At 46.2% G+C, this 16,768-nt stretch overlaps 1 protein-coding gene across 3 annotated transcripts in view; it reads left to right on the top strand.

Moving 5' to 3' along the window:
* The first annotated feature begins 952 nt into the window (after positions 1–952).
* The window catches only part of aldh1l1 (aldehyde dehydrogenase 1 family, member L1), a 35,311-nt gene continuing 19,495 nt past the window's right edge, over positions 953–16,768 (top strand). The window contains exons 1-13 of one of the 3 annotated variants that reach the window (XM_056604838.1): positions 953–1,085; positions 1,694–1,835; positions 4,646–4,880; positions 4,966–5,131; positions 7,391–7,492; positions 11,256–11,345; positions 11,542–11,679; positions 12,058–12,183; positions 12,589–12,680; positions 13,273–13,420; positions 14,115–14,234; positions 15,068–15,195; positions 15,462–15,612. In XM_056604838.1, coding sequence (XP_056460813.1) covers positions 1,709–1,835; positions 4,646–4,880; positions 4,966–5,131; positions 7,391–7,492; positions 11,256–11,345; positions 11,542–11,679; positions 12,058–12,183; positions 12,589–12,680; positions 13,273–13,420; positions 14,115–14,234; positions 15,068–15,195; positions 15,462–15,612 — 1,623 coding nt within the window. In that variant the 5' untranslated portion in view covers positions 953–1,085; positions 1,694–1,708. The other 2 variants (XM_056604830.1, XM_056604847.1) reach the window with 2 other exon arrangements.

Raw genomic sequence — 16,768 nt, 5'->3', positions numbered from 1 at the left:
ATTTTATATTCATTCAGTAAGAATCTCCCTGACACTGTTTTGTAATCCATTATTTTGGTCTTGTTCCACTGCAGACCAAAGAGTGGATTTTCCATTATACTATTCAGGACCATCATAAGAAGAATAAAAAACCTGAATAGAATCGATCAACTTAAAAATTTGGTGAACAACTGTTGGTGTTTAAGCAGAAACTATGGTTAGATGAGCTCTAAATGGGACCTGGGCTCCACAGCCAATGTAAAGTATTAACTCCCCTTTAGAGCTCAACCTGAACAACGTGTGTTAGCTAAGGTACAGAGAGTCCCTGTGTCCTATGGGGACGTCAACAAGACTTCAGTTCCCAAGGTCACCGCGGTTGTGTGTGTGTGTGTGTGTGTGTGTGTGTGTGTGTGTGTGTGTGTGTGTGTGTGTGTGTGTGTGTGTGTGTGTGTGTGTGTGTGTGTGTGTGTGTGTGTGTGTGTGTGTGTGTTTGATGTCGGCCTCTTGTTTTTTAGATTTTTTTTTTTTCTGTTTTGGATGGTATATTCCAATCAATATTGATGTAATGATGAAGTGCTACAATTACGTTTTTGTTGAATACATAGGATAACAATTCTGATAATCTGACCTTCCATGATGTTATTTAAAATTAAGATAAGATTAAAGATTTCAGCAAAGAGGTTTAAGCCTAAATCAGATGTGTGTGGATTGTGATCAGCACAGAAATCGTTTGCACAACAAATGCATAATCATCGTTTTTGCAAGACCACTGTAATCCTGGGAATTGCAGTGAAATCTGCTTATGACAAATGGTGCCCTTTTAAATAGGGCTGTCCTATAATAAACACAATTGAAATTGAAAAATTGCAGCCTTTGATTTGGTGCTTGTAATTTAGTGATCCTGTTAAATTGCCAGTGATAGGCTGATTCACTCCCGGACCCTCCCCTCCGTCCCATGAACCCATGACCTCTTGTTAGGTTATGCAGCGAATTGACTGTCAGGGGTGCAGCTCCTTCTTACTCGGTTACCGGAAAACAGAGCAGCCGTTGACACCGGGACATCGGGGGGCTGAGACGCGGATTCAAATCTGTTCAGCGCTGCAGGGGTGAGATCACTATGGTTGTTATGGGCACAATGCTTCTTTTCCACGTAGTTAGTTTAACTTTATAACTTGCATCATGAACACCCACTCGTTGGTTTGATCCATGAGGACGACGTTAAAGCCATCGCTATTATCGACGTCGATGGACTTTGAAAACACGGTAGACTTTAAATCACTTTGAGTAGTTTGTTTGTTTCAGCTGTGATAATGATCAATTATTGTAGATAAATTGTAGTACAGACTGAGAACCACACGGATCTGACGACTCTTTTAATTTGTGAATTGGTCTAGCGAAGTCAGGCTGGACGGCATGCACACCTTAAGCAACACTTTTGGGACAATAATTACCACTTTATCTATCTAGGTTAAACATAAAGGTATTAAACATGTACAGCATGCACTATGCACCTGTCAGTGGCTGCAGCGGCTCAGAGACCTGATTGGTCGAACAGTAGGCATGACTGAGCTGTGCTGCGTGATTTGCTGCGGCTGGCTGCGGGGGTCGAGTTTATTGCTATTCCTTATCATTCATTGAGAAATTAATAATGAACGAAATAATTAGTAGACATCCGCTGAGTAACAATAATTCATTAATTCATTATTTTCTTCAGGACTTTAATTCCAACATGAGGATTGCTGTGATTGGCCAGAGCCTTTTTGGTCAGGAGGTCTACAAGGAGCTGAGGAAGGATGGCCACACAATCGTCGGCGTCTTCACAATCCCGGACAAGGACGGCAAGGCCGACCCACTGGGTGAGGAGAGCTACAGGGGAACTCTCAAAGAACATGGTTTAAAAGAGGCAGTAAGCCCTGATAAACAGTGGAGAAACTCTTCAGGAAGCAGGGTTAAGAAGAGGCAGTGAACCTGATAAACAGCCTAGCATGGGGTTATCGCACTTCCCATGGGGCATCATAAACCACACATGGAATTACCTTCATTAAACCGTCAAGATTAAAGAGCTCACACCAATGCCATACACGTGAAACATTGGTCACTTTGTATTGCTGTTCTCTACGTTGTTATGGTTTATTTGGTGAATGAATGAAGGAGCTGAACTGAGACCATAACTTTATCAGCAACTGACCAACAGACCCCCAAGATAAGTCTTCTGTAAAACAAAATGCTTGTTGTCAAAGCAGCAGTCCTTTGTAATGTCTTCATCATAAAAGAGAGGCCGCAATACAATGTTAGCTTCTGAGTTTTATCTCCAGTTTTAACAATGGGAACTATAATAGGGCCTATAATTAGACCTGATTTAAAACACTCGCATGCATGAAGGTTGACATGTGGCAAAGTGTTGGGCCAGGCTTCAGTCAAACTATTTATAGGCTGTTTATTATTTCAGACTGGGTCAACCTTACAAACCTGACCCTTTCGGTTGTATAAGTCAAACAGCAACACTGTTTATCAATGGGCTCACAACCTTGTGTTTATTGTTTCTCAATAGTTATTACTCCAAGGCTGTAATTCCAATATTCAGCTGCGTTTAAATGTCTCCCCCCCCCCCCCAATATTATTATATATATATTTTTTTTTCCTTTGACATTCACACCGCCATCCAAAAAAAACACCTCCGTCCGAAATAATCATTAGCAAATCTAATCATACCAAGGCCAAAATTACAATAATTCTTGGGACAGTGGTGCAGTGTATTTGATATACTGTAAATTAGCCAATGTATGATGGATTTAAATAACCACCTAGAATTGTTGTCCCGCCTTCACATTTGCTGTAAGGTAGACCTCCGTTACTCACGCATTGCATTGTGATGGCAAGCTATATTGTGGCGTTGTTGGCTAAAGTGCCTGGCTGACAACCCAAACGCTCCCAGTCCGAAACCATCTGTGTATTTTTTTATTTGTAGAATAACATGAATTACTAGTTGAGATTTGGTCCCCCCCAAAGTTGACTCCAGGTCTACAGCCTTGTTACCCTCAATCATTAAAGACGACGGTCAGTTCTGCTCTCATCATTAATCCAATAAATATCTTTATATGTTGTGTATTAACCATGGCTGGGTATGGCAGATCAATCACGGAAAATGATCACGGTAAGGTAAATATTTCGGATGTCTGTATATTTCATGGTATGACACTAGGAGGCGCTACACAGAAGGGAAACTGGATGCATGAAACATGTTTATATTTTTTAACAACGCTTGGTGCCTTTGCTTCTGATAAGGACCACCCTGTGTCAATGTTTAAACACACATTACATCAAAACCTTCCTGCTACTTACGACAGACTGAATCAGGTCATTGACTCCGGATGTTATTTTATTCCTTTTCTGCGGATCCATCTTCCAGATTAGTGCTTGTGTTCTTTTCTTCAGCACTGGTACTGCAGTGCGACTTCATTGAAATCTTACACAAAGTACCACCTCTGTGTTTCTAGTAAGGCCAGGCCGAGGTAGTCCTACAGCAATCATGTCACTCAGCCCTGCTCAGACCCTGGCTCCCATCGCAGCAACGTCCTTTGTAACCCATCATTTTAGAGAAAAATCCCTCAAATCGACCACCGGAAGGTTGTTGTTCTCTCTATGTATCTATTTAGCTGCTTTCACACATACATGCAAGTCCTGCTTAGCCCGCTATTCTCCCGACTGGCTGTGTATGTGAACTACATATCCTGACATTGGTATCCTGGAAGCATCCTGAAAAAATACTACCCCTGAGGTAGTATTTTAGCCGGAGGAAATGTTAATTACCTTTTTATATGTGCTTGAGCGGTAGAATGTCGGAATTTCACACAATTTGAGTCGGCGTGTTGATGACATTTCGTCTGCATTTGTCATTGAGTGGCACCCTTTTGCCTTTTGTTCACTGAATGTTATTGAATTGTTGGCGCTGCATTTCAGAGTCATTCGTGGTGAACGCTAAATGATAGGTCTTATCGTAACCCTAAAATTACAATAAATTACCATACATGAGATCAGCTTTTTTTTATTATTATAAAAGAAAAGCTGAACATTATATGTTCCCCTCCTTCCACTCCCTGTTTTTCTCTTAAACACAGAAATGAACTATATTTGTCCCAGTGTTTGTTATACGTGAAATTAAGCAAATAAATAGCAGCAACATTTAAGATGATCGTGATGAGTTCTGCCCATTTTGCCGCCGTGCTGTCTGCGGTCAAACCAAAACAAACTAGAGTGACAGCGGCCGTCCTTATCCCGCCTCTTGCGAACCTCGACCCTACGTCATATGCCGCTCCTTGCAAGCCCGCCCGCCCGCCCCCCTAAACCCCCGTTGATTCGACTGATGTCTGAGCGACACAGATGTCCGCATATCGGGTATCTGGTGTGAATGACCATCACAGTCGAACCTCCTGATATACAAATGCGGAGAAAAGACAGAGGGCATGTGGGAAAATGGCTTATCTATCTATTCTATGGCAGCTTTTGTCTCGTGGTGATTTTATCTCTTTGTTTTTACCTGTCTGATCTGAAGTCAGATGCCTTTTATTCAGCATGAGACCCAAGAGGTTGTTCATATAGTAACCCTGTAATGTGTCTACATGATGTCCCCTTGCCTCTTAACCCTGTGATTCCTCCCCTCCCACAGCCGTCGAGGCAGAGCGGGACAACGTGGCGGTCTTCAAGTTTCCCCGCTGGCGCCTGAAGGGCCAGGCGCTGCCTGAGGTGGTGGCCCAGTACAAGGCCACGGGCGCCGAGCTCAACGTGCTGCCCTTCTGCTCCCAGTTCATCCCCATGGAGGTTATCGACCACCCCCAGCACGGCTCCATCATCTACCACCCCTCGCTGCTGCCACGCCACCGGGGGGCCTCCGCCATCAACTGGTGAGTGGTGGGGTCTAAACTGTGTCACATGGTGGTTGGATGTCATGGTAACGGTCACATGTCTGCTGTCCGCCCCCCCCTCCAGGACCCTGATCCATGGGGACAAGAAGGGAGGGTTCACCGTGTTCTGGGCTGACGATGGACTGGACACCGGACCAATCCTGCTCCAGAGGGAGTGTGATGTAGAGGCCAACGACACCGTCAGCACCATCTACAAGAGGTTCCTGTTCCCTGAGGGGGTGAAGGGCACTGTGAGTCTGCTGATGGAGATCAGCCTGTTGGTTCTTCTTCTGCTGCTGCTGAGCCATATGGCACTTTTCCACCGGCGGGTACGCTTCGGACCCAGAACGCCTCAGCCCAGTAGTGAGGGGGCTGCATATAGCCCAGCTCAGTTACGGCTCGCGTTTCCACCCGCCGACAGTACTCTCATGGTAGGGTGGGGTTTAAGCCGTATGGCAATAGCCGCGGCAGCTACGTAAACATCTTGACCTCGTAGCAGCCCCACACAGTGTAGACCAGAGCCTGCTACAGCCTGCTAATATATCCAAGGAAGAAGAAGAACGCACAAAATGAACAAAGACCAACCAACATTTTTTGCGCGACATTTTCTTCAATAAACGAAGATTTCGCCGTTGTCCAGAAATACCTCGCGGATAATGTGTTTGTTTGTTATTATCCCCCTGTCGCACGGAAGTGCGATTCTGTCGACCAATTAACGGATGGCGTGTGTAGCTCGAACTTGCCGGCATCCTTTCAGACGTCTCAGTACCCCAACGGAGGAGTACTGCGTCACGAGTACGGCTCAATACGGCTCAGTCTGGGTCAGGGCCCCTTTTGGGGGGGGGGGGGTGGAAACGCGACCCGTGCCTCACCTTTGCAGACTGAACCGACCCGCACCGGTTGAAATGCGCCATTAGAGTCCTGAACTCAGAAAACATGATCTGATCTAGTCCGTTAGTCATCACGGACTATGGAGTATGTTTAATGTTCTTTAAATAATATAAGGATAACTAATTCATAATGGAGTGACACAAGAATGCAGGTCGAGACGTTGATATCCATTTTAAGTCGGATTTACTCGCACCAGAATAATGTTACAAGTTATACCTACGATACAGGTGCTGTATAGCGCCCCGAAGGCATGGGAATAACAATGCAACTATCCATTGCATACATAACATTATGAATTGAGTGTTATCCAAGTTATTTTATATTTTATATATTTGACATGGCTTTTGGTGTTGGATCTTTTCGTTAAGAATAAAGTCTGTCTAACACAAACATCCAGTCAGAAAGGTTTGAGACTGCTCTGACTTGTATCCTCTGGACTCACTGCAACCCCACTCTACGTCCTCGACAAATACCCTTAACTGTTCCTAAACCATTTAAAAACCATGGTACCCAGACCTGGAACACTCCTCTCTTGATAGTGACGTTGGTATAGCACTCTGTTCTGCTTTCATGTCTTTATGTGTCTGTGTTATATTGTATTATTATAGTTTTAGTTAAAAAAACCTCTGTGCAAAAAAACACTGAGCACCAAAGTCCAAACGTTGTGCACAGAAACAAAATCAATGATGTCCTCATCAAACCAGGCAGGACACGCCTCCTGTTTCTCTAAATGTAGAAACAATTCCTTTTACTAATGAAACATTTTAAATACAAGGTTCACATGGAAAGACTGGATGATTCTGCAGTACCCCCCCCCCCCCCCCCCCCCCCCCCCCCCCCCCCACCAAAGCGCTAGGAATACGGTACAGCTCACCTCTGCATGAGAACAAAGAACCATTTCAGTTGGACCAGAGTAACTTTGTGCTACGCAGCATTGAAGCGGCAGCATGGGGGGGCTAGCGGGGGCTTAGGCTGAGCCCCCTCTAAGCCCCCCTCCCAGAACCCCCATTCACCTCGGACGCTACATTAAAAATAATAGTATAATATGTATATCTATATTTTACACAACAGGCAGATCGTTCTAGTTGTGCTTGCATTGTTGTAAAAGGCAACATTTAGTAAAGTGCATGGTAATCATGTAGTCTCGCTCACCAGCTTCCACAAAAGCTCACTTATTCAGAGTTCACCTAGACCCTGCATAGTCGCCCCCTCCCATCCCTCTTACACACTTATTGTATGTCTTAATTAGTTATAGTACCTTAGTTGTGTAGCATCTTATCCTAGCTCTCTTTGTTGCATACAGGCAATGGGTTAACCTAGTGATGTGAGTGATGTTCATAGAACATCTTTACTGTATCGACAGCGATATATTGTTTCACAAATGTAGCCTACTTATTGTAAGTCGCTTTGGATAAAAGCGTCTGCTAAATGCCAGAAATGTAAATGAAATGTAAATGTGGCCTATAAGCCGGGGCTCATTGAACTCGTTTTTCTCTACAAATATGGGTCAAAAAGTATGAACACCTGCTAAAAAGAAATTCAGCCCCCCCCCCAGAATTATTTTGCGCCGCTACGACCTAGTCGCTGAGCCGTAACAGGGCAGTGTGTCCCGCTGGCAGGTGGATGCGGTCCGTCTGATAGCGGAAGGGAAGGCTCCGAGGATCACCCAGCCCACAGAGGGCGCCACCTACGAGTGCATCCAAAAGAAGGACAACTCGCAGGTAACCCAACACTGGAGGAGTGAAAACGCCAATACAGCGTTAAAATTAGATAGACACACATCATGAATCATGAACCCTTGAGAAGCTTATCTTTAGTTTTTCAGTTCTTTGCATTCAACCACTGCCCGGCCAGACAAAGCTCCACACATCCACACACACCTTGCCTAGACTATTATGGTCACGATCATATAAGTCATGTTTAAAGCAAAACCAACAAACCAAAGATCATTTGATACACGTTGGTGATATTATGGATGCCCTCTCCAAAAAATACTTTCATAAAATTCCATGTTTGTGATCCCCCCGGCTAGGACTCCCCCCTAAGTTTGAATGAAATCTGCACCCTTGTGTGCAGAGAATACAATGTAGCTGTATGGCTGGTGTTCGAGATACAGCACAGAGCTTCTTCCCGCTGAGAACGCACGTCGGCTTCGGGGAAGAACAAAGGCGGCGGCGTCTGTGTTTACATAAACGTAAGGTTTTCGGACTTTCAGGTGGTGGAGAAACATTGTTCAGTGCAGACCATTTTATATACCGAGGGACTTCAGTGCCGTGTTTATTCTGGCTGTTTACATCCCGCCGCGGGCGGACCGGACTGCAGCGCTCGGACTACTGCAAGACACCATCAGCAAACACGTGACTACATACCCGTACACTGTGTTTGTTGTGGCAGGGGATTTTAACCACTGCAACCTTCGGACTGTCCTCCCCAAGTACCACCAGCACGTGAGCTTCCCGACGAGGGAAAACAACATTCTGGACCACGTCTACAGCAACGTGAAGGGCGCCTACAAGGCTGCCCCCCGCCCCCACTTCGGACAGTCCGACCACATCTCTGTGTTCCTCTACCCATCTTACAGGCAGCTCCTCAAACAGGCCCCTCCAGTAATTAAAACTGTTAAAGTATGGAACGAAGAGACTGATCCTGTGCTGCAGGACTGCTTTAACAGTACTGACTGGGATGTGTTTAAGACTGCTGCTGTGAGAGAGGACTGTACTGTGGACTTAGGAATATGCTACATGCTATAACTTGCTACATCAGCACATGCATAGACAACATTGTCCCCACCAAGTTCTGCAAAACATACCCAAACCAAAAACCCTGGATTAACTGTGATGTACGGTCCATGCTGCGTGCCCGCTCCACTGCATTTGCCTCTGGTGACACTGAAGGCTACAAAAAGGCCAGATATGACCTACGTAGATCCATCAGAGAAGCCAAGAGACGGGACAGAGTGAAGCTGGAGGGATACTACACCACCGCGGATCCACGGCGCATGTGGCAGGGCCTGCAACACATCACAGACTACCAGCAGCGGAGCAGGGGGGTCACAACCAGCCAAAGCAAACTGCCAGATGACCTGAATGAGTTCTACACTCGCTTCGAAGACCTCAACACCAACAGAGGGATTCTACCAACCGGTGACATCAGCTGAGGTGTGCAGGGCGCTGAGGAGAACGAACCCCCGGAAAACAGCAGGCCCTGTCAACATCCCGGGCCGTGCACTGAGGGTCCGTTCAACGGAGCTGGCTGAGGTGCTAACAGATATTTACAATCTGTCCCTCTCACAATCTTCTGTTCCCACCTGCTTCAAGACCACCACCATTGTGCCCCTCCCTAAGAAGGCCCCACCATAACCTGCTTAAATGACTAACTACCGCCCCATCACACTCAGTGTTTTGAGAGGATAATCATGTCCCACATTAAAAAGACCATCCCGGACACCCTGGACCCCCTACAATTTTAATACCGTCAGAACCGGTCCACTGACGACGCAGTAACACCGCCATCCACACAGCTCTCACACATCTAGAGAACAAGGACACGTGTGTTCGAATGCTGTTTATCGGCTACAGCTCAGCATTCAACACAGTCCTCACAACCGGAATGGCTGAGAAGCTCCTCATCCTCGGACTAACACCTTCCCTCTGCAGCTGGGTTCTGGATTTCCTCACAGACAGACCCCAGACAGTCAGAGTTGGTACCCGGACATCAGGCACAAGGACGGTGAGCACAGGGACCCCCCAGGGCTGTGTGCTGAGTCCTCTGCTGTACACCCTCTTCACCTACGACTGTGCCTCCACCCAGCGCAACACCACCATCATCAAGTTTGCGGATGACACAACAGTCATCGGACTGACTACAGGGAGGGTGGAGACAGACTACAGGGAGGAGGTGCCTCAGCTGGTGTCCTGGTGCCACACAAATAATCTCTCCTTAAACACTGAGAAGACTAAGGAGTTGATTATCGACCCGAGGAAGAGGAGAGACCAGCACAGTCCATTGCACATCGTCGAGACTCAGGTAGAGTGGGTGAAAACCTTTTCAATTCCTCGGCACCCACATCAGCGAGGACCTCTCCTGGTCTCACAACACCCAGCACATTGCCAAGAAGTCTCAGCAGCAGCTGTACTTCTTAAGAAAGCTGAGGAAATTTGGACTGTCCACCAAACTCCTCAGCAACTTCTACAGGTGTACAGTGGAGAGCCTCCTGCCCAACTCCATCACAGTGTGGTTTGGGAACTGTACAGGAAAGGAAGGCTCTCCAACGTAGGATTAAAACTGCACAATACATCTGTGGAGCAGCCTTCCCATCACTTCAGGATATTTAATAATAATAATAATACATTTAATTTAGAGGCGCCTTTCAAGACACCCAAGGTCACCTTACAGAGCATATGGTCATCATAAATCGTTTAAAAAAAAACAAGACATTGTGGCAAAAATAAAAAAATAAATAAACATAAAAAATAAAAAATAAATAAAACAAAAACAAGACAAAACAAAACCAACAAACAATCAAAACAGTGATCAGTTAGACGTTGTGTGCGAGTTTGAACAGGTGAGTTTTGAGTTGTGACTTGAAGGTTGTAATGGTCTCTGACTGTTTTATGTGTGGGGGGAGGGAGTTCCAGAGCCTGGGTGCTGAACAGCTGAATGACCGGGCACCCATTGTAGTGAGTCGTGATGTGGGGATACATAGTAGTCTAGCAGAGGTTGAGCGGAGGGAGGGGAGGGAGTGTATTCTTGGAGGAGGTCGCAGAGGTAACTGGGGGCTAGATTGTGGAGAGCTTTGTAGGTGACACTCATTTACATTTACACATCATAGATACATTTACAACACTCGGGTCACAAAGAGGGCACACAGCATCACCAAGGACACTACACACCCCCAGCACACACTGTTCACACTGCTACCATCTGGCAGACGCTATAGGAGCGTGAAAGCCAGAACAACCAGACTTAAAAACAGTTTTTATCCACAGGCTGCTGAATGACTCTATCAAACACTGATGACAACTTTGTATTTGCACTATATTCAATACTGTGAACTATATTTATTTTCAACTGTGAACTACATTTGCATTATGTACTATCGAAGAATAATATTCAATATCCAATGTATATATTCAAACTTCTTATATTTCAATTTCTTTCAGTGCCTTGTGCTGTATGCAAACAATGCACATGCTAAACAGCACCTTATATTTAACTGTTGTTGTTTTAACTTAATTCTGCTCTTTGTACAGATTTACTTGATTTTAAGTACATTTTTTGTGAAGGGAACTTGCAAATTAAGAATTTCATTGCCCGGTGCAAACTATGTTTCCATTGTGTATATGACAATAAACATGATGTATCTTGTATCTTACGTTGAGAATAATACGGGCAGGCAACGCTGCCATTTGTTTGACTTTCAAGTTCCCATTGAATAAGACTGATGGCTGACTGACCACTTGACACTGGTTTGTCTTGTATTAGATCGACTGGAACCAGCCGGCTGAGGCGGTCCATAACTGGATCAGAGGAAATGACAAGGTCCCTGGGGCCTGGGCCACGGTGGACGGACAGGTGGGGAGAGCAGCGTTCTCACCAGATGTTTTGTTCCATATAAACCTAACCCTAACCCTCACTAGATGGTATGCCCCATCCAATTGACTAATTGTTTAAAGCGTGAATAGTCAATTTATTCAATTGTTAGGACAAATGACATAGAAGGAAGTCTCATTGGAAACAAAAGCTAACTCTTTGGTTCTCCTGCCACTAGAGAGTAACGTTCTTCGGTTCCTCTCTGGTGGCCAGCGGTGCGTTGCCCAAGGGACAGCCTCTGGAGATAGAGGGGGCCAGTCGCCCGGGCATCGTCACCAAGGCAGGCCTGATGCTCTTTGGCAACGATGGGAAGGCTGTAAGTCACACACACAACGCATATGCACACGTATTGTGCACTCATGCACACACACTCAAGCACACACCCATTTGACGTGTGATCAATCTGTTTCCATAGCTACTACTGTACACATTGACTCCGCTTTGAAAGGTTTGGGCCTTTGCTATGAAAGGTATTGGGTGCCAGTATTGGGGGGGTCATATTGGGGCCAGTGATGAACCACTCCCGGCAATGTTACTGATTTCCTTCACAACACAGCCACACCGGCATCTGGTCAAATTGCCAGTGCAGATTTCAAAGAATTACAAGCCCTGTTCCAACTCACACCAAGCAGGAGATGTTCTGTGAGTTTTCTGGGTAAGGGGGCTCATGTCTGTCTCTCCTCTCTCCCTGCAGCTGCTGGTGAAGAACCTTCAGATGGCGGAGGGGAAGATGATCCCGGCGGGGCAGTACTTCAGCTCAGGGAGCAGCGCTGCTGTGGAGCTCACTGTGGAGGAGCGGGCCTTCGCGCTGCAGATGAGGGTAGGCCACTGTCGTCTCCTCCTGGTCGTCAGAGGGGTCCGCAGTGTGCCCTGATATACAACAGAGCCGTATTTGAAAAGATTTGTTTGGAGATGTGAACATGTTCAAACTGTGAGAATGTTAGGGCATTGGCCTGATTAGAGATGTACTCTTCATTTCAACAGCGTAAATGTAGTGCAGTTCAGACGTGTGTACGTAAATACGTACGCATGTGCATACAGACCGACGGACATACATACAGTTTGTTAGGTTTAGACAGTTTGTGTCATTATGACCAGAAAATGTATTTAAGAAATTAGTATTTCTTCAGCTTCTGGTGTTGCATGTGCAAATAAAGTAATTTGTAAAATAAGTAACACTTTATGAGAACAATGCTACATAATGCTATATTTTTCTTATCGGCAGGCTGTGTGGCAGAGCATCCTGACCAACGTGGCTGAGATCCAGGACTCCACGGACTTCTTCAAGTCCGGGGCGGCGTCCATGGATGTTGTCAGGTTACCGTGGGAGGGCAGGGAGGGTGCGGTCGCGTTGAGCCTGGAACTCACCGAGAGGCCATGCTAACCTTCCAGAGAGGTTGTGTGTATCTGTGATCAGGCGTGAGAAGCTAACGCAGACAGCCGTCCTCCCCTGGGGCTGATCACGTCTGCTCCTCTAGTGTCCCTCCTATCCTAAAGGGAACTACAACCCAAACACTGATGTGTTGGCTGAGATCATCATCCAACAGTTGGCAGCGTCCCACAATAAGCAATTATCGCCAGTATAGGAACCGGTTGTACTTAAGAAATAAGACCTTCTCCGACCTTTGATTTGCTTAGAACCGCCAGTGGGATGATTTTATTTAATTAGCTAGCTCACGTTTAGTTATGGTTATCAGAAGCATTAGTTTAGGACTGTCCCCCCCCCCACAGAGCGCTCCACAGCTCTCGTTCAATGCACAAGCTTGAGCTGGCTCAGTTAATTTACCAGCCACAACTCAGTAATGAAGAGGCATTTCAGATTCTTCCACTTAGTCCATTTAACTTTATGTCTCCACAATAATCGAAATATATAATGTTTAATAAATTCAACCTTGAACTCGGCTCCTAGGCTGGTGGAGGAGGTGAAGCTCCGTGCAGCGGGCTGCCATCTGCAGAACGAGGACGTCTACATGAACACCTCCTTCCAGGAGTTCATCCAGATGTGTGTGAGGAAGCTGCGGGGGGAGGACGGAGAGGAGGAGCTTCAGGTGGACTACGTGAGTCTCTCCTCCGTCACCTTCGTCGGCTCTGTCTTTTCTTTGTGTCACCCGTGAGTCTCTCCTCCATCACCTCCGTCTTTAGCTTAGCTTCACGGTGGCTAGCTTCCTTGCGCGGCTGATTTCTGTGAAAGCTAAGCAGGACTGGTCCTGGTCCATTCTAGATAGGAGACCACAAGGGGCTGGTAGAGATCTCTGAAGGCCCGTAGGTGGCGGTCTTCCCTTTGTCCTTTAGAGAGCCGAGCCACGCCCATCGCATGCGATACGCCTGGACCTAAGAAACCAAAGAAAATGGAAATCGCTATGTGGTACTAACGCCTCCCCCGAACTGCTGGGCCGAAATTAAGAACCCAATGGGGTATTGTAACCACTTGTTAACTAATTTGTGGTCGTGGATGAAGGATTTGAACATCTTTCCTCACCCTCCCTCGTCCCTTCCTCCCACCCTCCCTCCCTCCCTCTCTCCCTCGCCCCTTCTTCCTCCCTCCCTTCCTCCCTCGTCCCTCCCTCCCTCTTTCCTCCCTCGTCCCTCCCTCCCTTCTAGCTCCCTCTCTCCCTTCTTTCTACTTCCCTTCCTCCCTCACTTCCTTCTCCCTCCCTCGTCCCTCCCTCTCTCCCTTCCTCCCTCGCCCCCTCCGCCCACTGGTCTTGGCGCACCCTATCTCTGATCTAAACTGTTGTGTTCTGACCTCAGGTGGAGAAAGAGGTGAACAACATGACGGTCAGGATGCCCCACCAGCTCTTCATCAACGGAGAGTTTGTGGATGCCGAGGGAGGAAAGACCTACAAAACCATCAACCCAACCGACGGCACGGTAGGACGGGAGGGTCACACTAAGGGACCCCGCATGTCATGGTCTCAGGACCATAGAGGTCATGGTGCCAGGACCCTAGAGGTCATGGTGTAAGGACCCTGCAGGTCATGGTCTCAGGTCCCTAGATGTCATGGTGCCAGGACCCTAGAGGTCATGGTGTACGGACCCTGGAGGTCATGTTGTTAGGACCCTGGAGGTCATTGTGTCGGGACCCTGGAGGCCACGGTGTCAGGGACCCTGGAGGTCACAGTGTCGTGACCGTACCATGCTACATCTACCAGGGTTATGGGGCAGAAAGCTCTGATCCCCGTGGTCTGAGTCAAGCTGTAGGCATCCCTGGCAGAGATGAATAGCCTCTACCTGTCATTCATGTCCCGTATCTGATCGATCATGTCAACCTCTACAGCGATGGATTTTAACCTTCAGTGAAGCTTAACCCCTCACCCGTTTGACACATGCTACGTCATATAAAATGTGCATGCTAAGATTTAACACACCAGACTCGAGCTGAGGGTCTTCCAGTGTTATTAACCGTATCAAAACCAAAAGGACGCGAGTCTTAGGCTTGACCCCCGATAAAGGCTGCTCAATAAATCATTATAATTATTTGATTCAAATAATTAACGTTTGCTGCTTTAGTTGTTGTTATTATTATTATTATTATTATTATTATTATTATTATTATGTGTACCCTTGAGATTAAGTTCTCATTTCCTCTCATCTCACATATCAAATATTATATCTCATATAAACTGATGCCCTCAGTGTTGTCCTCATGACAGTGAGTCTGAGGTTCAGAGGATGAAGTGTTCCTCCTCCCTCCGTCTCCCCAGGCCATCTGCGAGGTGTCTCTGGCCCAGGTGGGGGATGTGGACCGGGCCGTGGCGGCCGCCAAGGAGGCCTTCGAGGAGGGGGAATGGGGCCGGATGAACCCCCGGGACCGAGGCAGGCTTCTCTACAGGTCAGAACCACTATGACCTCTGAACAGGAACCACAATGGCCGACTCTGACCAATGAACAGAAGGCCATCATCACTGTTTTGTTTATTAATATGATTCATTGCGGGCCAACATTAAGTATTCCAGAAGGGCAGACAACAGACGGGGTTTATTGCTTCACTTTTTAAGTTTAAAATGTGTTATTATACTTGTTGAAAATATTTGTATGTATACACACAAACCTCCATATGTACCCACCTCCACCCTCACACCCTGCCCCCCTTCCCAGGCTGGCGGACCTGATGGAGCAGCACCAGGAGGAGCTGGCCACCATAGAGACCATGGACTCCGGGGCCGTCTACACGCTGGCCCTCAAGACCCACGTGGGCATGTCCATCCAGACCTTCCGCTACTTCGCCGGCTGGTGCGACAAGATACATGTAAGGAACTTATTCTATATATATATATAATCAAAATTAGTCAGTTATTTTATAAATATTATGTGTTATGCATTAGGTTGTCTGCCTTGGATGTGCATAGTGGGTTTGAAGTCAACTTTTTTTAAAGCCAGAGCTTCCAGATCCAGATGCTAGGGATGAAACAGTGCCTGCTCGTAGCAGAGCCTCCCCGCACACACAGCGTCTCTCTATTGGTCACTGAACATACTACTGTCCCTCGCTTCCACCACCAGGAAAAACTCAGTGTGTTGAGTTGACACTCAAGAAAATCAAATTATTAGCTTAGTCCGACTATGATTGGATTTTTTTATTTTTTTTACTATTTCACATTTCTATAAGCAATCATACAAAGAACAAATATACAACAATACAAAACAACATGGCCTATGTTCACTCTGCATTGACCCATTAAATTAAAATCATATTACACATACAGCAGGTACCCAATTCAACTAATTCAAGCCCATATGCAATCACCAATGTATTTTTACACCATCACGTTTTCATCTGGAGAAATGTCCTCCCTGTTGATGTTATTGAGAGTTTATTTCCTTAATCAGTCTCTTTAGCTGCATTATTACAGGTGCCCACTTAACAGTGAAAGCATCAGTCCTGAGTTGGAAATTGGCTGTAATACTCTCATTTTTTTTACTCCTACCCTCCATTGTTGGACAGTTGGTGGATTAACATTCCTCCATAATACAGTTATCATCTTTTTTGCGATCAACAACACCCTGATTAAATACGCCTGATTTATATTTATTGTATTTCCTGGAGTCTTTCCCAATATAAACATTTCTGGCTCCAGTGTCAGGCCTACCCCCATAATTAGCTTGATCTCAAGCTGAATGTCTTTCCAGTCTGGATCCAGTTTGGGGCAATCTCAGATGATTGGATTATTAAGATGCATGTATACACCTTAATCGGATCGGGTTACTCATAGTCGGATTAAGACCCCTAGATTATTCGATTGATAGTCGCATTAAGCGTGCATTTATACGTTCAATTCGATTGGAATCGGATCTTGCATTCTGCACATGCTCGAGATCTTTTCCCGGGGTTGTGAGCTGGAAGTATAAGGAGGCGATGGTCGTGTTATTGTCACCGTCGGAAAACGAGAAACGGCAATTTATTTAAA

This window comes from Gadus chalcogrammus, chromosome 1 (genome assembly GCF_026213295.1).
Source record: "Gadus chalcogrammus isolate NIFS_2021 chromosome 1, NIFS_Gcha_1.0, whole genome shotgun sequence".
In the NCBI taxonomy this organism is placed as follows: Eukaryota; Metazoa; Chordata; class Actinopteri; order Gadiformes; family Gadidae; genus Gadus; species Gadus chalcogrammus.
Note: the sequence above shows the minus strand (reverse complement) of the source record. Positions and strands in the feature narration are given on the sequence as shown.